Source organism: Fistularia commersonii, chromosome 27 (assembly GCF_037954325.1).
Source record: "Fistularia commersonii isolate RoL2024-O1a breed Wild chromosome 27, RoL_Fcom_v1.0, whole genome shotgun sequence".
NCBI classification, from domain to species: Eukaryota; Metazoa; Chordata; class Actinopteri; order Syngnathiformes; family Fistulariidae; genus Fistularia; species Fistularia commersonii.
Genome location: NC_141310.1, coordinates 5,729,051 through 5,753,500, shown reverse-complemented (window position 1 = coordinate 5,753,500; position 24,450 = coordinate 5,729,051). Strand labels below are relative to the sequence as shown.

Here is a 24,450-nt window from a genome sequence, read left to right as displayed (position 1 = left end):
TATCAATTAGTCTTTACGAAGTTGGGCCACTTTAATTTTAATTTTTAAAAGCTCCCACTCAATTCTGCAAAACTAGGGGAGGTAATGCAAAGACGTTTATCCAGGATTGTCTTGAATACTATTAATTGTGATATAGTTAAGTTCAGTTTGTTTACCAGGAACTGATTAAGTTACTGGTAGAGAAATGTATATATGGGGGGCACGTGATGGGGGGGGCATTGAACAACATGGCGCCCTCTGTGGCAGACGTGTATGCTCGCTTCGCAGTCGCATGCCATTTTTTTTTTCCTACAATCATATCTATAACAATTGTAATCATATTTATAACAATGTTTACACTCTCCTACCAACACATATCCCAATGCACAGCAGACAGTTTTACTGTACAGGGAAACTCGGTTCAACACTGCACATGTGACAATAAACGCTTTGAATCTTTGAATCTTAAATTGTATAAAGAAAAACTAAATGAAGAGAATTCTTTTTAGATATCATTTTGTATGATGTCTAAACAGCACTGAAAATGCTGATGATTGAATGTTGTTGGAGTTAAGCGCACCATTACCTGTATCTTCATATGCAGCAGCCTCTTTGCTCTTGAACTCGTCTTATCCATTGAAAACATGCCATGATGGAGATTCCTCCTCCCTTTAACTAGTAGCTGTCATCATCACGGAAGTCAAAAGCTCATGGCAAAACTAAATTGTCTGTGTGATAACTTGTACTTTTGACTTTTTTCATTAACGTAGCAATTACCTTAACCACGCTGGTATTCCCTTGTCCACGAATGGTAATCTCAATTCCTACACTGGAATAACTCACTTTGTTCTATTCTCTGTCCTAGATAGGAGTCCTTATACATATATAATACTTTTGGAACCTTAACACATTATGCCATGTGTCACAGATGTACGAGTCATCTTTAGACATGGTTTGAATAGTATTCAGGGCTGAAAGATTTTGACTCTCTTATTACGTGTCTGAACAACAATATGTTTGATCAATCTGAGAATCTGGCTGAAATCCAGGTACCTTTTGATCACTGAGAATAATTCTGGGTCCAGTGATACCAAAATCTTCTTTGAAGCTTAGCTGCACAGCAGCAGCAAATAAATGAAATGCATATTATTCAACTACTTCAATGTTTTGATTGTGAACTTTCGTTCACCTACATGATTGGTTATTGGCACACTATTGATTTCTTTTATCATCAAAATAGTTTTCATTGATTTAATTTTTAGTAATATCTGTAAATATCAATTTCATTTGTGAATAACTGCACTGTTTATCACTGTCTAAATTGCAGCCCATCCCCTGATTTTTAATGCAGGCTTTTTACATTCCCGAGTCAACCCATATGCGTGTGTGTGACTTAACCAGCTGTATGTATAGCAAGTATTTGCGTGTCTAAGAGTGGTATGGTATAAAAAGAAGCCCCAAGACTCATTAAATATATAACAGCCCATCTTGCAGATTTTACGATTGGAAACATTGTGTCTCACACACACACAGAAACACACACCAATGCAACCCAAAACCCTTTTTGTCTTTTTTTGTTTTCTTCACATCGGTGCTGGAAAAATACATACCTTGATGAACAGTTTATATTGATATAGTCAAAGGGTTTTGGGAAAATAAAGATGTTAATAATTCAATTTTTTTTCCATATTTCAACTTTGATAAATTGATTTCCCCTCAGTTTTGGAGACTGCTATGATAAGAATTAGGTCTTATTGACAGAACCTACCATTTTTATGAGTACACATTTAGTATATAAAATTATGACATACAGAAGAAGAGTTTGATGGGGGACGGCCCCTTAGCAGTTGGAAAAGGGAGAAGAGGAAGATACAGATAAGTTCATTAAGTTTTAAATAACGTTATCAATATCATAATTACAAATACCTCCATAGAGCATGACAATATCTCATATAGGTCAACAACACTCCTTTAGATTTCCTTTGCTCAAATTGTAACCTTTATTTCCAATGCCCAAGCATTGTGCTCTGTGACTCCTGTGCTTCATCACATCTCTTACTACAGTTCAGTGACTCCAGAAATCTCTCACAGTACTTCAGCTGACATCACCAAGAACTCATTTTATCAGTCTGGCAAAGTATCCGGCAGCTACAGAATGAACACAGCATTCTCTCTTACACAATGGGTTCCCAAATACACCCAACACTTATAATGACCAAGTCTCTCCATCCATGGATGTGGTTGATGTTTTGCTTGCACTGTTGCTGATATTGCCCCCCTCTCCTGCTTCCTCTTTTCAAGTTCAGCCATTTGAAAAAGTGAAAACAGCAACAAAAACACAAACAAAAACCTCCCCCAAGCTCAGGCACGCAGAGCCAAACCTGATGTTCTAATTAGTTTTAAAAGTAATTGCTCGAAATGATTAGTTGAGTTGGGCCACTTTCCCCTGTTACCTCTGAATTGGAAATATAATTGTGGCGGACAGTAATTGGCTAGCCATAGACTGTTGGTTATTGTAGTCTTTTGTGGCAGGTTGCATCATTACCAAAGCTTGGGTGCGGTTCAGCTTTTGAACTACAGTGAGTGAAGAGGAACACAAACACACACGCACGCAATGCTCTGCTTCTCCTTGCCAGCTCTCCATCACAACTCGGGTCCATTCCCCCGCTCCAAGGATCTAAGTTGTTTTGCATCCAGACCGCTCTATTTTTCCTTTCTTTTCCTCTTCCTTTCTTTATTCTTGCCCTCCTCTGTCTACCTTTGGGGCAAATGAATAGCTGGACAGGAGAAAGACGCCCTGAATCTCTAGCCTAGAAAGGAGACCGGTGTGCTGCTCTCTGGATCGCGCCATTCGACTCTTATGACTGATTAGAACCTTCCTCCTCAAGTCCGACATCCCAGAATTCTAGACAATGTTATTTAGAAAAAAAAGCCATCTTTGAGCTTTAGCGACCACTTTATACCGGCAGAAAAGGGGGTTGACAGAGAGAATGATGGGAATGAAAAAGCCATGGAAAAGACACAGGTGGATAAAAATCACTCTCTTCATGTCTATGGGCTTAGTAAATATTCAAAATGCAACATGGCAGACAAGAGCGCATGGAGATAAAGTTGAGAAGATACTCAAACTGTGTTTCATAGTATATTTACACTTATTTCCTCCAATTACGCTCTTACATATCTACACATGCACCTACTGTGTTTCATTGTGTATGCTCTCTCCATTATTGCCTGGATCACCCAGTGTCTGTTTATGTTTGTTGTGCAGTTTCCTTTGCTAAATTGTCTGGAAGCCGAACAGCCCTCATCAGTAAACCAGGCAGAAAGGACTGCGTATCCCGCTACAGGATCCAGGACATGCCAGGGGGACCACACACACACACACACACATACACACGCATACGCACACGCACATGCACATGCAATCTTATTGTCTGACTAATCTCAACCATAAACATACACACACTAAATGTCAGAAAGTGGGACAGTCAGATTTTCACTTGATTCTGTCAAGCAGCTGTTAGACTTAAGATAATAACTGACTAAATAAACATTCATCTGCAACTATCCCATTATATAGGTACAAGTTCTGGATACAAGATTTGTTCAGGAAATTGAGTGACTTGTAATGGTGACAAGCACTTTTTCAAAACAGACCCAAATAGCTGATGTAAACCTTCACCATCAGCGATCCCTAACAAAACAGAAAACACTCTAGAGTGAGAGAGTGCACCAAACAGCAAACGTCTATCTGCCAATTACTCTCTCCTTCTCTCTATTAAGCAAAAGAGGGATATAGGTCAGGCCTGTCAGACTGAGGCTTCTGTCATCTTAGCCTCCCACTTCTGCATCATTCCTTGCCCGAGGATAGAGGTCCCATAACTCTCCATTAAGACCCTTGGTGAGTGTACTGTATACAGCAGAGACCCCCACCACACACGTACACATAATTCCACCCACCCATGCCATTAGTGGGAAGAAGCACTTGTGAGCCTTGGGGAGAACGCAGTGAGGCCAAAGGCAGGACAACATTTATGCAAAAATCTCAGCTTTGCCATCCTATAAAAAAAAAAAGAATTCTAATATTGCATTAATGCAAAAAAAAAAAAAAAAAAAAAAAAAAAAAAAAATTCAGGTGAGGATTTACACATAGTTTGTCTTCTGCAACAAAACACATCAAAAAGTTAAGTTCTGCTTCTAAATTGTCTTCGTGTTGTGTTGTCTTTTTTTCATCATACTCTTTGATTAGTGGACTGTGAGTATTGACAGCTTGGTGTGTGTGATCATCACAATGAACTGACAGTAGGGAGCTCAATAGCCATCCTACCCAACCTCCAATACCATCTGTCTAGTATGGATCTCTGGAGGTTGATGTCTGTTGGCTTGGGAGATGTACCCACTGCAAGCCTCAAGGGCTGGCAGACCACAGTTGGAGGAGGTGTATCGGCCCCAATTGAAGCTGTTCAGTCATCTTCACACACAGAGTAGGGACCTAGAGTGTATCACTGCTTTTTCTTCTTCTTTCTCTCTCTCTCTCTCTCTCTCTCTCTCTCTCTCTCTCTCTCACACACACACACACACACACACACACACACACACACACAGGAAAGCAGGAGTGATCAAACACAACTGTGATGTCTTAATTAAAAAGTACTATCAGGCTTGATTAAAAGGACAGAATGAAAGGATCTGTCAATGAAAGGAGTAATTCCCTTATCCTCAACACTAGTGGATCCACAGAGGAGAAGGGCGCTGCAAGAAAAGGAGAGGAAGGAAACCAAATGCATCACAACATACAAAACAGAACAAAATAGAAATACTCGAAGAGAGTGAGAGGAAAATTAAAATGGGAGTGGATTCATGAAGTCAAAGTACTTGAGAAGCAAAAGTTCATGCGGTAACAGACATTGAGCTCCTGGTATATCGTCAAGCAAATATGAATTATTTTCCTTTCTTTTTGTTATTCTATTTTGTGTTGTAGACAACACTAAAGGATGCATTTAGCTGTCAGGGAAATGCGTCAGCATCCTTCCCCAGTTTACTTTCAGATTGCGGTCTCGACCATGGATAGGAAAACTGACTTTACCAGTGATGGGCAGGTCTCTGGGTCTTTTACACCATTGCTCACCTATTTCACAAAACCCTGCTTTTTTGAAGGATTCAATTAACCCAAATGAACCAGGGAATCAAGAAAATAGATGCAGCTTGTCCTCTTGTCTCTGCGCCATGTCTGACTATTCCCTCCTGCAGTCCCTCCTTGTGCCTTCTACCCCCCTATGGTTGTTTCTCCTCTCCCCAAGTCGAATCCTCTATTTTGTTTGTGGAACAGTTTGAACAAATGCAAAGCTGTGCCTGTGCTGTGTAAAATACATGGTACGTCTGTTAATCTATCTATCTATCTATCTATCTATCTATCTATCTATCTATCTATCTATCTATCTATCTATCTATCTATCTATCTATCTATCTATCTATCTATCTATCTATCTATCTATCTATCTATCTATCTATTATCCATCCATCTTGAGGGCAAACTTACAACCACAGTTCATTAACTCCAAAATGACCTCAATATTTGTCGCATACTGAAAGCTCAAAGTAAACTCAAAGAAAAGGTAATTGAAAGCCTTAACACAGTGGTGACTTGTTTTGGCATCATTCCCATCATCCTAGGTTGGAAAATAACTGAACCAAGCTAAGAACTGCCAAACTTGTCCAAAAAAAAACATTTCAAAGTACATTTTTAGAATGACTATTTTTTTCCCTTTATCAGTGAGTAGATAAAGAATGAGTGAAAATACAAAAGCACATCCGCAGGCGGTCAGACAGGGAGAGGGGGGCTCATGACCAAACTTAGGATTCAGTTTGACAAATTATACAAGACTTATGGTTTAGTGCATTGACATTTAGATTAAAAAAAATCACCAGTTTGTTCACATTTGGTGAATGGAAGTGACAGATTTTGTTTCAAATTTTCATGTAATTTATGATCAAATCATATTGTTGCTTCTCAGGCTTGAAGCTATTTCTTTTAATTTTCTAGGTGACTATTTTCACATTTGATGTTTGGTCTCTCTTAATCTCCAGTAATTCCTCACATATCTTCTGCATTTACAGGAAAAACAAACAGAAAAATTTGTGTTAATTTATTTGTTTTGCTTCATGATAGCTATTGTCTTATCTAAGATGTCATATTAGGTTTCCACGGCGCACTTTTCACACATCTTTTACCTGAAACTCTTGGCTGCAGCATAAAGTTAAAAAATGTGTTACAAATGAAAGTTACGTCATTGCATTTAAAGATTAAATGATAATGATCATGAACAGAGATCATGACCTTATAAAAAATACACGCACATCAGTTTTAATATACATGTGAAACATGTATGCCAAAAAATATAGGATAATTTCTAATAGTAATAACAAGGTATAAAAGTCAATACCCATATGAGGTTGGTTAATAATTATGATAGCTTAGAATACACTCAAAACATCCTTTTATAAGAATGCATTTTCTCTATGCCTGCGTGTTCTATTTTGAAGACAGCAGATGTACCTCCGCTCTGCTGTCAGGCCGCTGCCTGACTGTGCTGCTGCATAGCTCAGCACAGCTGTCTGTTGTCTGTTTCCTCCAGTCTCCATCTCTTCATGCCCCACTACTTCTTTCTGCCCACTCAGCATTATAATGATATACACCTCTGCCCGGTCATCTCTTTGGAACTCCCTACACAACTAAATATAAGACTATAAAAGCAACATGAAAGAGATTAAGATTCAGCTTTTTAAAAAATATCCAAGCAAAAAGGTACCCAACAAACAAAAAATGTTGCGGTAGACCAGTGGTATGTTCAGATTTAAGCTTGTTATATTGTTAAAATCATAAAAAGGTTTTCACCCACCAGCTACAGAGGATGACCAGTTAGAGCTCCCTCTACGGGCCAGTATCTTTTTCGGGGACACATTAAGATTACGTGTGTCAGCATTTCATTCCAGCTCTGGCACCATGTTGACGCACAGCAGATGAATATTAAACCTTGAGAAACAAAGATGTGCTTGAAGCAAAACCCTGCATAAATATTTTTCAGATATACACACACGCATGCAGTCACACACTCTTCCGCGTCCCTCCCAGCAGGCACAATCACACTCAGGCAGATAATTCAGTGTCACAGGGAGCCTTGTCTCTGACCCTCTGGCCCCCTCCAGACAGGGGAAGCAGCTGGACAAGGACCCACGGCTGCCCGGAACTCACTTCCCCTGGGGAGCTCCAAGGAGAAGAGTCCCTCTCTGCCTCGAAGAATGACCAGCTGAGCTTCCACAGCTCAGTGTGTGACTGTACTGTTATGCCCCTGTGTGCAGGAAGGTTTGAGTATAAGCGGGAAGCAAAAGAAATGACAGTGTTGCAGGCTTTTTCTGTGGGAGTCAGCAGGCTGATGAAAAAGTATGATATAATGACCTGCATGCCTCTTCCCTTTGGTCAGATTTCAAACATAGCTCTCTTTCCTTTTTCACAGCTTTGTATTATGTGTGCTCATGCTCTCATAAATGAATAGAAGCTGGACTTTGTAAGTCTTAAATTTCCTTAGTACTATCTATTTTTTAATGTGAAGACCAGTAGTATTTTGCCATGACCACACACACACACACACACACACACACACACACACACATACCCCCAAAACCCCATTTGAAACTGTTATAAACAATCATAAAAGTTCTTTAAGAGGAATCTAGCTCTTTACCTTATGTTTGCCATAATCTTAAAAGCATTAACATTTGCCTCATGCAGAAGACTGACAATGGTGTGAGACTATGGTTTAGTTCCACATACACACACACAACATATTCAGGGGTACACGTGGTCCTACTAAGTGCTTATTAATATTGTATGGTTAAATGGGAAATCTTAACATCTTTTCAATTGCCTTGGCAGCCTGCTAAAAAATTTAGCATGGCAAGCGCTTTTGTTTTGCCGTAATGTGAAGAAAAAGTAAATATGCAATTAATAACAATCTTAAAGGGATTGAGACATAAATATCCTGGGATCAGAGTTATTGGATGGAAATATCCATTCAAAGCAAAGAAGCTAAATGTAAAAAGTGTCTGAAGTAGCGGTGGAGCTGCGCTTGGCATCTCATTAAATATTTGATGCTGTATAATTCATGTCACAATCCATGTAAACCTTTAGGTATCATTCAATCTTTAATATACTGTTAAAAGTTTGTGTGTTACTGTTGAATAACTATGATCCCTCAGACATGTGCATCTTGTAACTTCATTTCAGTCTTTGATTCCAGCTAATTTGGCAAAATATAGTTTTATTGATTTAATGTTCTTAATTTATCACAACAAAGCTTCATATGACAGAACCTTGTCAATTACAAAACAAATGACATTTTGCATCCTGGAGGTGGTTTCTAACCATGAAAATCCAAAACATAAGGCTTCAAGCTGATAAAACAAAGTAATCAAACTATTTGCGAAGATTCTCATTCATCCAAGTCATGAGGTATATACTTATTAATTCACAGTTTGATAATGGTAGTGTATAATAGCTTTCTGTTCAATGACATTTTATAAATGAAATCAATCTGTGCGCAAAGCACAACCATTTTAGAATGAATAGTTTTATTTAAAAATGACTGAACACCAGGTGAAACACATTCATGCCAAATGTGTCAATCTGAATCTGAGTCTTTTTGAGAAGTAAGGATCCCACGGTTTGGACTTTCCCTAAGGGTCCCAAAACTATGAAGTGGCCAGAGCTGTGTAGGGAAAAGAGGGCACAGAGAAAATGGTAGAAAAGATTAACAAAAACATGTTCAAATGAAAAGAAATTCCATCTTACATTCCAAGTAATTTTACCATTGGTATTTTTTTCATATTTGCTACTATAGCTTCTCATGATTTGACTCCATTAAAAGATCTTCATCTGCTGTCATAATAGGCCCTCCAGTAGAGTGCCGCTGTCCAATCAGATGGACAGAAGGTTGGATGACCTGTTTCCAGGGTCGTGGTTGCTATGACATCCAGTGACATGACAACCGAGCAGAATGGAAAGCTAGACAATATGTTGTCCAGGCTTTGGTCAATCAAACACTTGCTTTGAACCTCTAACTGTCTCTTGTCATTGAATTGAGCTTAAAATAGCTATTCTGGACAGTGAAACAAAAAAATTTTTTAAGAAGAAACAAAAAAAGGACTCGAAAAAATCTAACTTGGTCCAGAGATAAGTGCCTAAATTGTAGGCATTCATATAGGTAGCCATTAAATAAAAACAATGTCTGCAAACAATAAATACCTAGAATCATGCATCACACAATACAAATTCCCAAGATACCTTTAAGCAAACACGTCCTCGTATGAGAGCATAAGGAATTGGGCCATAGCTCCTCGAGTCAGTGGAGTTCCTGGGGTTATCTCCCTCTAGCCATACATGGCCTTTTGGAACCTATAAACACCACAGACACATGCAGAGAGGAATTAACAATCAATAAAACTGTCTCTTTGTTTTGCTTGTTGTTGCGTTTTTTTGCCAATCAATAAAATAATATATTTTTTAAAGCATAGAACTATTATCATCATCATCCTAACATGTCAATGGGAACTGAACTTTTCTATAGTATGAATTTACCCTCTCATTCCCAGCAAGTTCCTTCAACCATCCCTCCCTCCTCAGCCAATCTTAACGTCAACCTGCCTGTCCCACTTTAACCCCATACCGTCTTAGGAGAAGGGTCATGGGTAACGGGCAGGGTTGGGTGGGATTTAGAACAACTTCAAACGGGGTCATTAGGCTGTTGGCTAAGATCTGCGCCTCTCTTACCCAGGGAGGGCAAAATCTCAGAGGGGCCTGAGATAGCTGGGTAGAGTGAAAGAGAGACAGAGAAAGAAAGAGAGAGAGAAAGGGAGGGAGAAAGAGGGCTAAGCTGCGGCTAGCAGCAGTGTCCAAGGGTCTCCACCGCGGTCCGACCTGCCAGTGGGGCGGTCATCCAAGCAGGCTCTAATTCACAATGACACCAATTATGATTAATCTCATCACTTTAGGAGAGTAGGCTTGTCAAGGTCCTAATTAAGTGCGCTGTCCCCCATATATGTGCAGACAGGATCAACAACACATTATATTGTCATAATGGGCATCACGATCCACGAGTCTATTTTTGTGTTGCCTAACTTTTTAACGGCAAAAGTCCTCTGGAAGAAAGAGGATAATGTGAATAAAGAAACAGAATATTATCCACACCGAGGTGATGTCATGTCTTTTGTTCAGCCTAAATTCCTTATTCCCATCACCCGACGCTTTGGTTGGAGTCGTCAGTCCTAATGTGAGATGGTGCGTTCCGTTTCATATTTGATAATTGAGACAGATGATGTGACATAATCACGAGCCAATGACATGTTGACCTAACATGAGGTAAACAACTCACTGAATAACGACAACACAAATGAATATCATTAAAGGAGTCATCTGAGAACCATATGTCAGCATGCTGGATTCCCACCATTACACCTCATTAACATGGCAACATATGCTGGCTCCCAAGCACAGGCAAAATAAGATCCACCATTTGTCATCTGCCAAACCAGAACCCTGTTTCTCCTCATCTGATGTCTTCAAAAAAGCAATCTTCCACATTCTTATCTATGAAATGGATTTGGGTAATATGGAGGGGGGGCACCACAACACTCATTCTTCAATATAAATGTACATTGATATACCTACTCATGTACAGTGGGGAGAACAAGTATTTGACAAACTGCTGATTTTTCAGCTTTTCCCACTTGCAAAGCATGTAGAGGTCTGTAAATTTTGTCAATTTTTGGCACTCACAGTTGAAGCCTGTGAGTGAGGGAATGTAAAACAAAAATCCAGAAAAACACATTGTATGATTTTTAAGCAATTAATATGCATTTTATTGCATGACATAAGTATTTGATCACCTACCAACCAGTAAGAAGACCTATTAGTTCTGCTTAAAGAAGCCCTCCTATTCTCCACTCATTACCTGTATTAACTGTGCCAGTTTAAACTTTTTTCCTGTATAAAAGACACCTGTCCACACAATCAAACAAACTCCAACCTCTACACAATGGCCAAGACCAGAGAGCTGTGTAAGGACAACAGGGATAAAATTGTAGACCTGCACAAGGCTGGGATGGGCTACAGCACAATAGACAAGCAGCTTGGTGAGAAGGTAACAACTGTTGACACAATTATTAGAAAATAAAAGAAGTTCAAGATGATGGTCAATCTCCCTCCGTCTGGGGCTCCATGCAAGATCTCTCATCGCAGGGCATCAATGATCATAACGAAGGTGAGGGATCAACCCAGAACTACACGGCTGGAGCTGGTCAATGACCTGAAGAGAACTGGGACCACAGTCTCAAAGAAAATCATCAGTAACACACTACGCTGTCATGAATTAAAATCCTGCAGCGCATGTAAGGCCACACTGCTCAAGCCAGCACATGTCCGGGCCCATCTGAAGTTTGCCAATGACAATCTGAATGAACCAGAGGAGGAATGTAAGAAGATAATGTGGTCTGATGGTACAAAAATAGAGGTTTTTGGTCTAAACTCCACTTGCTCTGTTTGGAGGGAGAAGAAGGATTAGTACAACCCAAAGACCACCATCCCAACCGTGAAGCACAGAGGTGGAAACGTCAATCTTTTGGGATGCTTTTCTGGTAAGGGGACAGGACGACTGCACCGGGAGGATGGATGGGGCCATGTATCACAAGCTCTTTGACAACAACCTCCTTCCCTGAGAAAGCGGAGATGGGTCGTGGCTGGGTCTTCCAGCGAAACAATAACCCAAAACACACAGCCAGGGCAACTAAGGAGTGGCTCCGTAAGAAGTGTTTCAAGGTCCTGGAGTGGCCTAGCGAGTCTGCAGACCTGAACCCAATAGAAAGTCTTTGGAGGGAGCTGACAGTCCATATTGCCCAGTGACTGACCCATATTCTGAGGGATCTGGAGGAGGAGATCTGTATGGAGGAGTGGGCCAAAATCCCTGCTGCAGTGTGTGCAAACCTGGTCAAGAACTACAGGAAATGGTCGATTTCTGTAATTGCCAACAAAGGTTTCTGTACCAAATATTAAGTTTTGTTTTTCTGATGTATCAAATATTTATGTCATGCAATAAATGCAAATTAATTACTTAAAAATCATACAATGCATTTTTCTGGATTTTTGTTTTAGATTCCGTCACTCAGTTGAAGAGATGATAAAAATTACAGACCTCTACATGCTTTGCAAGAGGGAAAAGCTGCAAAATCAGCAGTGTATCATTAATTGTTCTCCCCATTGTATGTAGAAGTCACATGTTAACATTGTGTGTCCAGCAGAATAAGGCTTAGCTTAATTTTTAGATTTAAATCAAGGAAAAGTCACAAATAAACACACTTAATTTTTAATTTCTGCTTATTTCAATGTAAACCGAGCTTGTCTTCAAGTCATTACGTAATAATGCTTATTACCGCTTTGAACAACTAAATTACATTCTTGGAACTTCTTGTTCATTTTCCAGGTGATTTCTGGATTATTTCTATATATGTTCTTGATTATTTCCAGGTCATTTATTGGTGGCATCTAGTTCTTTTCCTGGTGACTTCGAGGTCAATTGTCAGTTTATTTAGGGCATTTCCCCAGGACTTTTTATGGACAATGGTAAGTGTCTGGATATAAAGAAATGACTATTTATAAAGAAATATAATCAGATATCACATTTTGGCAAAATTTTATATTTATCATCATATTGGCCAGCAACAATTCTCTTTTCTCCCTCTGAAACAAAGACATGCAAACTGCCTCTGTTAAATTAGCTTAGAAAAGTAGTTTAAGTAACGGGGAAAGACATGATGAAGAACTATTGTCCAATGACTCATCACATCATACTGTACTACAGGTAAACTGAGGAAATTTGAAGCAAAACATCATAACTACTCGAAACAACTTGAAAACACACACTAATAATTTCATGAGAGAAAGAGCTGACTTAAATGACTACAGTGATACTTAAGAACCAGCTGGCATGAAATTACCATAACAACGGCAAAAGAAGGCACACGGATTTAACTCTCACAAAGCAAATCACCTTACACGGAAACCTAAGCCTCGGTAAGGAAAAATAACTTTGGGATGAGCCAGGCAGTGTTTAAGTGAAGTGGTAAAACTGGGAGATGTCTGAAACCTGACCAGTCACACTGTGGTAAAAGGCACGAGGTAAAAGGCTTAGCATATCAACTTGCAAGTGGCAGATGTGTGAATATGTGGAGAAAAAAAAAAGTGCACACAAAAAAAGAAAAACAAAAAAAAAATATGGCAGAAAAGTCACGTTTGAATCTGAATAAACATTTAAGGGCGGCGTGGTGCAGGAGGTAGAGCAATTGTCTTTGAAACAAAGCATTCCTATTTGATTCCCAGCTCGTCCTCGTGTGTCGAAGTGTTGTTGAACCCCTAACTGCTCCGCTGGTGGATGGCAGCCTACTGCTCATGGTCCATCATGATGGGTTAATTGCAGAAAACAAATTTCACCACAGGGATTAATAAAGGATAAATTATTATTATTATAATCTGAGATTAATGCAACCAGATAATGTAAAATCCACTGACAGATGTGGCTGCTTCATGCACCAAAAACAGAAAGCTTCAACATGCTTAAGTGTGACACTATGCCTCTACCCATGGCATATGTTGAAAATATCTATATCAGCCTTTAGAGCAGGCTGTAGTATTTTTTTGTAAAATGCAGACATTGTGTGCAACTATGGCTGTGATGGATGGCAGAGAATGTGTCTGCCCTGTGGCTGGAGACTGGTTGACGCACAGCATTGTGTACCTGTCAAATATGTTGACGAGCACTGAGACTGAGGCTCCCTTCAGTGTGGAGGTGTTTTGTTTAACATCCACACACCACTACAGTGCTCATTATGTTAACACGATTGAGGTGGCAAATTAAATACATGCAGGCTTACAAAAGTTCATCTTCCACTACCTGGCTCTGTCAATCTATAAGACAAGGAAGGTATGAGGAAATTTCACCCCTCTCATCTCTCTGTCACTTTTTCAGGCTCTCGTTCACTCGCTGTGCCTGTGCGCTAATATTAGGGATCATGTGTCATTGTTTTGACACAACACCTCAGATGCAAAAATGATTCCTAAAAAGGTGACAGGGCAATTAGTCTGCTGTAGGATTGCTGAGTGGAGAAGACATGCCTGTCCATCAGAACAAAAAAAGTGGTTATAACAGTGACTGAGACAGCTTTCCAAAACTCATCTTTTCAGGTCCAAACCTTAACGCCCCGCCATCATAATAGTAACACACAAACATACACATCCTCTTGGAAAAAAAAACCCTGAGGAAAGTAAAACATGTATGTGAAAGAACCATGGGTTCTTTCTAATTTACCTCAGTCATGTCACACACAGCAGGTAATCTGGCTACTGGTGCGGTAAAATTAGGATGGTAACAAAGAAATTAGGACTCATTAAATGCAAAGTTGATAACTTTTGCCTTCAGTGACAACTTCTGCAACTTTTCATAACATGGGGTACAGTTTAGTGATGGCCAACATTCAGACATCTGTGAATTGTCAAAGTTACAATGTGGTAAACTGATTTGTGTGTCTGTATTAACATTCATTATATAGTATTCATTAACTGGTGTGAACCAAATCCCCAAGATCATCGATAGGCTAATAGGGCGTACAAAATTAATTTTGCGGATCTGTAAAGAGACCTGAATTATACAACATAACAATAAAATCATACTGACCAGTTCAGGTCGCTACCATGTAAAAGAGAATGAGTATCTAAATCAATGGAGGTTATTATTCTGATCTTGATAGACAAAGCCTAACTGCTCTCCACCTGGTAGTTGAAAAAAAATGAATAGAAAAATACTGAGCCTGCCACTACATCTTGAGATCTTAAATTAAAACTCAATAATACTGCCTGTTACAGGTTTCCTTCTCTGTTTGAGGAAGTGATGCTAGAAGACCCGCACACCTATATTTCCTCTATAATTCACTGAATGAAGCTTCAACCTTATGCTACACCTTTGGTGAACCCATTCAACAGTCTCCACTTGGGTCTACAAAATACACATTAAATTCAAAAACATTCAACATAAACGCAACCTTTGGTTTGTGGAAATATGTACTGCGCACGCACACGCACACTCACACACACCTCCGCCCACCCATCAGTCTATCCATTCAGCTGGCACTAACTCTAACAGGCTTCAGAGAGATTGCAGGCCTGAGTTGTGGGCGTTGGGGAGAGTAGTAATAGAAAAGCAATGACAGTCGTTTCACCAGCAGAACCCCTGTTCACTTTCTGGTTTTATCACTGAGGAAATATAGGTGTTGTCAAAAGCTGATATTCGGAACAATAACACAAAATGGATGTGTGCGGACTAAAATGGAAACAACTGTGATAGCCTATGGACTTAGGGAAATGCAAAGACAAGCTAAGTGACTTTTTCACTATGCATAGAGATTGTTCTTGTTATTTTTGAGCGAAACAAACTACGTTGTTATGAACATGTTCTTCATCCATTTACAATTTCACTGAGTTATAAGAAACTGTGCATTGTGTTTTTTTGGAAGCAGCAACAAAACAAAGAGATGTGGTTTGTTTTACTTTTTGTAAATAACAGGACAGGAAATTATACAGAAAATAATGGCTCTTTCAACAATAAATGTTTGTGTGATATAATGATACTCACATATGTATGAGTCTTGAAAAAATCTGATGGACTGCTTGTGCAGACTTTGTCACCTTCCAGCCCAATAACCCTTTTGCAAACATTCATATTTGGGTCAAATGGACTTTTTGCAATGATTATATCACCCCTGAAAGAAAACAAGTCAAGTAAAATTTCAAGATACATATGTAAACACAGTGCACTAAAAAAAAATACATGAAAGATTTACACATATTCATACATGGATATTCAATTTTGCCTGCTACATACAAATCATATGACTAAGGCTCACTTTTGTATTTTGCATAGATGACGACTCATGCGCTCAGAGAAAACAACATCATGGTTGACAATGGTGGGCTCCATTGATGGGCCAGAGCACTGGAAAAGAGGGAGGAAAAAAAAAGTTATGTGCATTCTGTGCATCAGTTGCAGGCCAAAAATAATTAATTGAATGAAACTTTGATCTTGGTTTACAAATGTGATCTAATTTCAACTGAGTTTGCTGCACTCTCATTAGATAATTTATAAGACAAGCTATCAAATACAAATATAGTGGTTCACTAATTGATGAAGAGGTGTGGCAACCATAAACAAAACTGAAGATCCCTGACAAATGACAGTAAAATACAACATTTTTTTAAGATTCTATGAGAAGATGATGAGGACTCTAATGGGTCTCACCAGAGACCAAAAAGGTTGGCCTACAGTGGCATTGTTTTCGGATTCAAAAGTGAATGAACTCTTTCTCCAATTTATTATTGCAGCAGAAATAGATACAATCACTCTAAAAATCAAATGAAAAATGCATATCCAGCAACAGCATCTTCTGTTGCCTTACCTGAGTCATGTGCAACATAGATTTGTTTAGGTAATGTCAATTTGAAGTTAGAAAATTGAGGTCTTAATTTAATTTAACATTGTTCAGCTTGACATAGATATCTGCTCTCTTATAATACCAACCACCACAAATTCTCCAATGTACTCGAAGGCACAATGTGCAATGCAGCCATACTGGACACTGTAAGCCACGAAGCCCAATGTCTTCCCCAGTGCACGGCGTAACATCTCCACCTACAGCACATAGCATGACCACAGTTAAGGGCAGAATATAGAGTATTATACACAATGCCTATGTTACTTTGCAGCAATTAATCAACGTTTGCATTAATGTTAGACTTATATGTTCTTCATGACTTCTGAAAACTCTGATGAGTTCAATTTTTTTAAAGGGTGCAGACAAGGTTGTCACAGTTGCTAAGATGGCACAATCCCCGGTGTTTCATTCGCAGAGGCTCAGCAGCTACTTCACACCAGAAAACTGCCCTGAACTTTGTTCTTGTGTAGGATAGACACCAATCAACACCTTGCTCACAGGTGATGGACAAAACACAGAAACTGTGACACTTCCATCCAAGCTGTTGCTGACACCGCACTGACTCCTTCACCAACACAATCATCTGAGTATTTATCAACTTCTGTCAGCACCATAGAAACATAAAGACAACCTCAGCAACCATTCACCCACCCTGCAAACACCCCATCATACAAACACACACAAGGACTATCCATGTGCCTTCTGAGCAAACATCCCCCTCACACTCAGAGTATTGACTTAAACTGTAACCTGCTGTATGAGCAGAAGAAAGCAAGCTTATCTTTACGCACTGTCATGCACAGAGCATACACACCCCACCTGCACAAATGCAACTATATGTACCATCACTAAGGAACTGTATGTTTAGAGAAGAATAGCCTGCACTTCAAACATTTTTAGTTCAGGCCGCTGTCCTGCCAATCCACCACAGGGTAAAGAAATCTTTTTCTTCCATCTCCCAATTCTCCCCCTTTCTCTCTCCATGTCTTCTCTCCCTCCCAGGGTATTATTAACTAAAGCAAGCAGAGCAGAAACTAAAGCCCCAAATCCTCAGAGCCCCGGGAATGACTTCCCAAAGATGGACACGGATTAGACCCCCAATTTCTCCCTTGCCCCTCCACCCCATTCTCTCCTTGGGTCCCCAACAGACAGAGTGTCAGGTGGCTCTCCCAGCCCTGCCAAAGGTGTTACACCTAATCCCCATCTCTCTCTCTCTCTCTCTCTCTCTCTCTCTCTCTCTCTCTCTCTCTCTCTCTCTCTCTCTCTCTCTCTCTCTCTCTCCTCTCTCTCTCTCTCTCTCTCTCTCTCTCTCTCTCTCTCTCTCTCTCTCTCTCTCTCTCTCTCTCCTCTCTCTCTCTCTCTCTCTCTCTCTCTCTCTCTCTCTCTCTCTCTCTCTCTCTCTCTCTCTCTCTCTCTCTCTCTCTCTCATTTATATTTATATATATATATATATATATATATATATATATATATATATATACACACACACACACGTACAAACACACACACCTATCGCCTCTCAGTACCACTATTGTGCTCTTCCCTCGTTTCCTGATAACCCTGACAACCCTGTTCTTTGCCCCACAGAGAAAGACAGTGTTCAAATAGGTGAAGAGAGCAGAATTATACAGATATATGCTCTGCACAGAGACAAATGCCCCTTTCCAGGCACAGTCAGCTATGATCTCTTATTCTGTTCCACAGGAATTGTAATATTAGTTCTCCCCCAGCTGGTACAATGACACCTCTGTCCCTATAATTCCTCTGTTGGGAAGCAAGCAGTCTAAAGGTTAATGTGAATCTCAGGTCTGCAATGAGGTGACATGTTCAGCTCTATTTGTCTTACACTCAGCTTCCTTCTTCAGTGTTGCTCTCATTGCATAGGTGTAATGCACACTCAGACATGATCCCACATGTGCTCTCCCTTGGATGGGGATAAGGAATCTTTCCTAGCACTCATTCGCAAAGCACAGTGGACAGCCTCCCGTACAGCTGCCTTCATATCTGTGTTTGAGCGCTCCCCCCACCCATTGCAGTATGCATTCATCATAGGTAGGGATTAAGGGACTTTGCATAACAAGATCACACGGCCAGTGACTGATATCAAGAGAGTCCATATGCAGCCGTCTGGTTTTCTGAGGCACCCTCTGTCATTGATAGTGTGTATGTGCGTACGCATGTGGTGTGAATGTGCACAAACAATGGGCATTACCTACACTTATAAAAAGTGAATATGTGAGCTGCAGTGATTCCTTGGGGATTCAGCATGAGGTGGACATCCACAGAGGCACTTGATTGGATCTCCATTACCTGTAATTCCCCAGGGTCTGTAAATGCACACTATCTCCTGCTCCTAATTCCCAGAACAAGTGTGTTTGTGTTTGGGAGTACCAACAATAAATGAATGTTGTATTACAGCTGTAAATTAACACAAAGTATTCCCATTAATCCAGGATTACACGCTAAACATGTTCATGGGAAAACAAAGAAAGTCAGCGCAGCCCTCTCTGCAGAACCATCTGTAGCCACTGGCCTCCCACAGTCACAACACAGTGCTACAGTGGGGAGAAGAGGGGGATCCCAAATGAATAGCTGCCGATCGAAAGCCATCACTGTGTGTTTAACTTAGTGATCCTCTTACTAGGGAGCACAGCAGTCAGCAGCAATGAAAGGAAGTTCATGAAAATAAAAAAACAAAAAGAACACAGAAGCATGGGTACATATCCCCATGACAGTGTCCTTGCAGCTTTGAAGATCATGTTGTGTAAAGAGCTGGAGCTTCTCAATCAGGGGTATCTCTGGCTACCTGAAAGTCACTAACAATATGTTCTTTACAGTCATAATACAAACCAAAAAAACATTACATACAACAGGACGGTTTCATAGCATAATAAATCATGAAAACTTGAACTTAAGTGTTAATGCTAGTTGCCATATGATTATAATTGATTGCTTTCATATACTTAGAGTATAAAGTAATTAAAATTACAGCTCAAGTAATGCTGAGCAGTCTTGAGGCTTCATTAGATAGTCTAAAAAATAAAGACTTGCAATGAAAAGTAGATAGATCGATAGATTAGATAGAGATCAGAATACAAATGATCATAAGTATACAGAAATATTCAAATAAAGATAACAGGCGCTGGTCTCAAGAGAACTGAACCTGCCTTTGGCTAAGGAGACTTAATTGATATACATGGCCAGTCTATTAGAAGCACAAAGACAATCTCAATCCAAACAGCACACAGGGAGACTCCTTACACAACTAAATTAGGAAAACATGGGCTGAGAGGGAGCTGGGCAACAGGGGGGCTAAGAGGCTTACAAGCCCCCTTGTCAGATATTCTTCTTCTCCCAGAGGATCCCAGATGGAAGGGAGTCTGGAGGAGCAGGCAGCATCAGAGAGAGGACGAATCCCACTTCTGATGTCTTCCTCTGGGCAGCAGAAGGCAGAGGAGGGTGGAGCATTAGTCCTGTTGCGCAGAGCTTAATTTGATCTTAATGTGAACAATAAAAAGGAGGCGGTTTGGCATTAAGGGGGGCTCCATTTCAACTATCAGACCAATCGGAGTTAATCCTGCTGATTTAGACGGGGACACCTGGCTGGATGGAGAGTGACAGATGTAAAAGTCCCAGTCACAGAATTGTATGTCTAGCCCCAATCTCATCTAGGTATGCCTTCTATTAGAGGCTTAATTGAAGCTGCTGATCTCCATATTGCTCTTTTCATTGTTGCTAACAGCAACGCAGCCGTGAAACAGCTGAGTTGAGCTGCTATTTGCGGAGCTGTGGGTTTAAACCTACAATCAATGGGTCAGTCAGAGCAAATAAGAGGGAAGTGATATGAATACAACTGCAATGAATTGAAAGGAAGTGTGGTTTGACAAAGCCCCAAGCCAATCACATTGAATGGAAAAAACTAGCCACTAAGCCTTATTGTATTGACTGCATGCATATATGTGGTGCTATAGCCTGCTGGTGAGAGAGATGAGAGATCTTATCTTGTGTTGTAACAGATTCACAAAGGAGTTTGTATTTTTCTTTGCCCAGCTACTGACAAAGCCAGCTATGTTTTAAACACCAGTCAATGACAGATACCTCAACCTAAACATTAATGTTTAATTTTTTTAGAAAGTTAGTTGAAATGAGAAGTAACGGTTTTTGTCTTATATCTTATCATTTCTATAGATTCTGTGGATTGCATAAAATATGGCTCTGACATGAAGAAGCCAAAAAAGCCGCACACATGGAGCAAGTCAAATCCATGCACAAATCTAGCCGTAAAACCTATCTGAAGTTTATTGTTCTTTTGTCCTTTGAATATTATTTCCTTTAAAAACTACCAAAACAAATATGGTGCATGTTGATCATAATCTTGCGTACCCCAGACACAAAAAGTGTACTGCTTCTGGTAGCTCAAAACTGATTGCAAAATTAGTCTGAAGGAACCCAAACAGAGACCGGGAAAAGTTGACATGTTATGACTGCCGCCATTATATGGTTTGATCAGATACAGAGATTGAATAAAACTAACAAAAAAGCAAAACAACAGCATAAAAAACATACGATGATGCATTGGAAAAGAAGGTTATGTTATTTTTGTGAATAAGAATCGAAAATTTGGAGTGGAGGATGAGGTGAAAATGTTTCCACAGCAATGTTAACATGTTCTCATACTCAACTCCCTAAATATGGGCATAATATAGCAAATGACACACTTTCAGTGAAAGACTAGCTAAATTATACCAGCCTACAAATTGTAGGCTGTAAACGCAATGCTGTGTTAAAGCAAAATAAAACTGAAAGTAAGTTAGTTTGATACCAACTACCGCTCGACATATCAGCTTTGCTTTTGCACCATACATTGATGTTACCTCTTTCCATCTTTTTTTGGAAAAAAAACAAACAAATGCAAAAAAAAAACATGTGAAAATTGAACTGTTCCTATGGAATCATATTTGAACTCCAGCATGTTGCCCTGTCCTCCTCCTGCTGCTGCTGGGATGCAGGTCAGCCATAGCATTTTATTTGGCTTTCCACAACACCAAGTGTTGTCAGTCATGATACATTCCCTTGGTCTTCTGTCAGGACATATAAATCTCAACAGTGCTGTCAAAACAGCAGGACTGCCTTTGCTGAGAGCATTTGTAAAGTGAGCAGTTGGGCAATTGCTTCCTCTGGAGTTTTAGAGTATCCTGTGATCTTGTGCTGCCTCTGGCATCTCTCTGCCACAGAAAGCTCCTTCCCAACTGTCCTAAGAATTACACTGACCACTTATTAGTTAATAAGTCTGTGGACAGTGGACATTAGAGCTTAGAAAACCTGCTTTTGTTAAGTGGGTGGTTTGCCTATTCTGACACACTTAACTGTAGAAAATCCAAGTATTAAGTGGCCTATCTGTATTAACACACATATTTGGGAAAGAATAGAATGATTGAAAGTCACTGAAAATTGAATTTAAACTTGGGTCTGTCACAGGCCACAACCTCTTTCTTAAAGTTAATTTACGAAATTCCTTCATGCCAGATTTTCCATGTACAATTGTGAGCGGAATTATTAAAGCCTTAAGGAAGAGCCACAACTCAGACATGACGTGGCAGACCCATTTAGGTCACAAAGGAGGGTCACCAAGGGTCCAGGCTTCATGGAATGGGTTTCCATGGCTGACCAGATGCTTGAAGACTTACATCACTAAGCACAAAGCCAGGGCGTCAGGTGGAGTGGTGTAAGGCATGCTGCCACTTGACTCTGGTGCAGCAGAAAAGTAAATTACACCCCTCTGGAAGGCAATCTGAAATCACCTGCTGGACTGAAGTGTTCCAACTGTAAAGTATGTCTCTTTTTACTACTGATTTGCAGGGGTTGGGCTAGGCCTCTAAGCCAATATATTGCAAAATGTCCAACTAGATTGTTTTGACACAAGTAAAACTGCCACAAGAAACACAAGAGTTTCACTTTCTCATGTTTAGTTGCACTTGGTGAGTAAGACCTTGTCTGGCCTGTATAGAGGACTGACCTCAACAACACCAAACACCTTTGAATTAAACAAAAAAGTAAAATGCAAGATAGGTCTTCTGATCCAAAAATATGCTTGCCTCACAAATTACAGTCTTGACAAATGTCAGATCAAACTTGTTTGTATAGGGCTAAATCAAAACACAATTGCCTCATAACACTTTATCTGTCAAAGGGAAAGTCCTTTGTCATGGCTCAGGTGATGAGAGAAGTTGTCTTGGAACCAAAAAGTTACTAAGCTCCTCTTAGTTGGTTAAAGTATGGTTGAGCAAGACACTGAACTCCTAACTGCTCCCTGAGCTCTGCCCATTGGCCGTCCAATGTTCATGGTTCATCCAGGATGGGTTTTGATGCAGATTATTGACAATTTTCCAGAAGGGATTAATAAAGTATTCAAAATAAAAAATAAAACAAAATTTAAAAACCTGAACATGCAATGGAGTCACAATATTTTTTCTTAATTTAATGTATGAAAGGGTGAGTTTATATAAATTTGTGCAAATTATCATGTGCTCTATATGTGTATGTGAATCTTTTATGATTAAGCTTCAACCTACACTGGCTGAGCCTCCTCTCACCCAATGACAGCTTGGATTGGCTTTAGTATCCCCCGACCCTGTACGGAGTAAGTGGTATGAATAAAGAAAAAAAGGCAGCTTCGATGTGCAGTTATTTGAAAGACAATACTGAGGAAATGCTTCACTTTTTTTTTACATTTGTGCCAAATCGGCACAGTATATAAAATGTGGCAACTGCTATCAAACAAGACGAATGAACTGACAAAGTAAAGCTAACACACTCAGAATTTATCAGACACCTCGCATCAAATTTTAACTTATCCCATTTACACAACTTCTCTTACATTACCCATGACAAAAACAGTGAACATAAAGTTATACATACATTTACTGTGGTATGTAGGATTATGCTATAATGATGTTGAGTAAGGTGGAGATGATTACAATGATATGTTGTCACAATAAAAGTCAGTGTAGAAATCCACAAATCTATCCCTTGCTATTTTTTAAGCTAAAGATGTAACAGTATTCTGATATTATCTCCCCTCACCTTTATACTTGATGAGTTCCCCTAGCTGAATGTGACTGGAGCAAATATAAAGCTACAGTACATTGTGACCTTCTGTGACCCTTTAGCAAACATTTTCATCTTATCCTTATAAAGGGCAACTCCTGTCCAAGCAGGAATTGAGTAAATTAGTGAAATTCAGATTAGCTTAGTGTAGCTGCTCGTATAGTTTATTAATCCATTTTTCCCTTGAAGGTATGGAGAGGAATTTCCATAAACTATGTCCTTCAAGACATAAAAATAACATGTGCTCTTAATCCCTTAATATGACAAATACTAATTTATGGTCTAATTCAATACTGTAAGTAAACTGGTGTAAATCGGATGGTCTTATAATCATGTACTAATAATTCAACTCTACTAGTCATTTGAAGTATTATATATACATACATACACACATACATACATACATACATACAGACAGACATATATATTTAATTATTATTATTATATTATTCAGGCATTTTGCGGTTATCTTGCGCTACTGTGAAATTAATATATAAGGTCAAGGTAAAGCCAAAAGGTTTCGTCATTTGATGGTACCAAAATGTGATGGCTGCTGTTTCATTTGAACGCACAACAGGTGCTCTGTTTACAATGGGCAGGGGAATTGACCAATTGACGTTAACTAATGTACGGCAACAACGGAAAATCACTCACCCACACGGTGGCTGTGCGCTCCGATCATGCATAAACCTCAAGTAACGCTTCCTCTCCACTGTCTCTCCACCCCGGAACAATCTACCTTTTGATTGGTGGTGGTTTACCAAAGTTGTCGTGGAT

The 24,450-nt window shown here is 39.6% G+C and overlaps 1 protein-coding gene across 6 annotated transcripts; it reads right to left on the bottom strand.

Moving 5' to 3' along the window:
- Positions 1-8,237: 8,237 nt before the first annotated feature.
- immp1l (inner mitochondrial membrane peptidase subunit 1) lies at positions 8,238-24,438 on the bottom strand. 6 transcript variants are annotated; one of them, XM_086174790.1, is made up of 7 exons: positions 24,328-24,381; positions 19,892-20,001; positions 16,653-16,763; positions 15,982-16,070; positions 15,711-15,837; positions 9,320-9,430; positions 8,238-8,744 (listed from the first exon to the last, which is right to left on the bottom strand). In XM_086174790.1, exons 1-7 carry the CDS (start codon positions 24,353-24,355, stop codon positions 8,658-8,660), a joined length of 663 nt encoding a protein of 220 aa, XP_086030916.1. In that variant the 5' UTR covers positions 24,356-24,381; the 3' UTR covers positions 8,238-8,657. The 6 variants fall into 6 exon arrangements, with proteins under 6 accessions (XP_086030916.1, XP_086030920.1, XP_086030919.1 ...); XM_086174794.1 differs by lacking the exons at positions 19,892-20,001; positions 24,328-24,381 and adding an exon at positions 23,139-23,179; XM_086174793.1 differs by lacking the exon at positions 24,328-24,381 and having other exon boundaries at positions 19,828-20,001.
- Between the last annotated feature and the right edge of the window lie 12 nt (positions 24,439-24,450).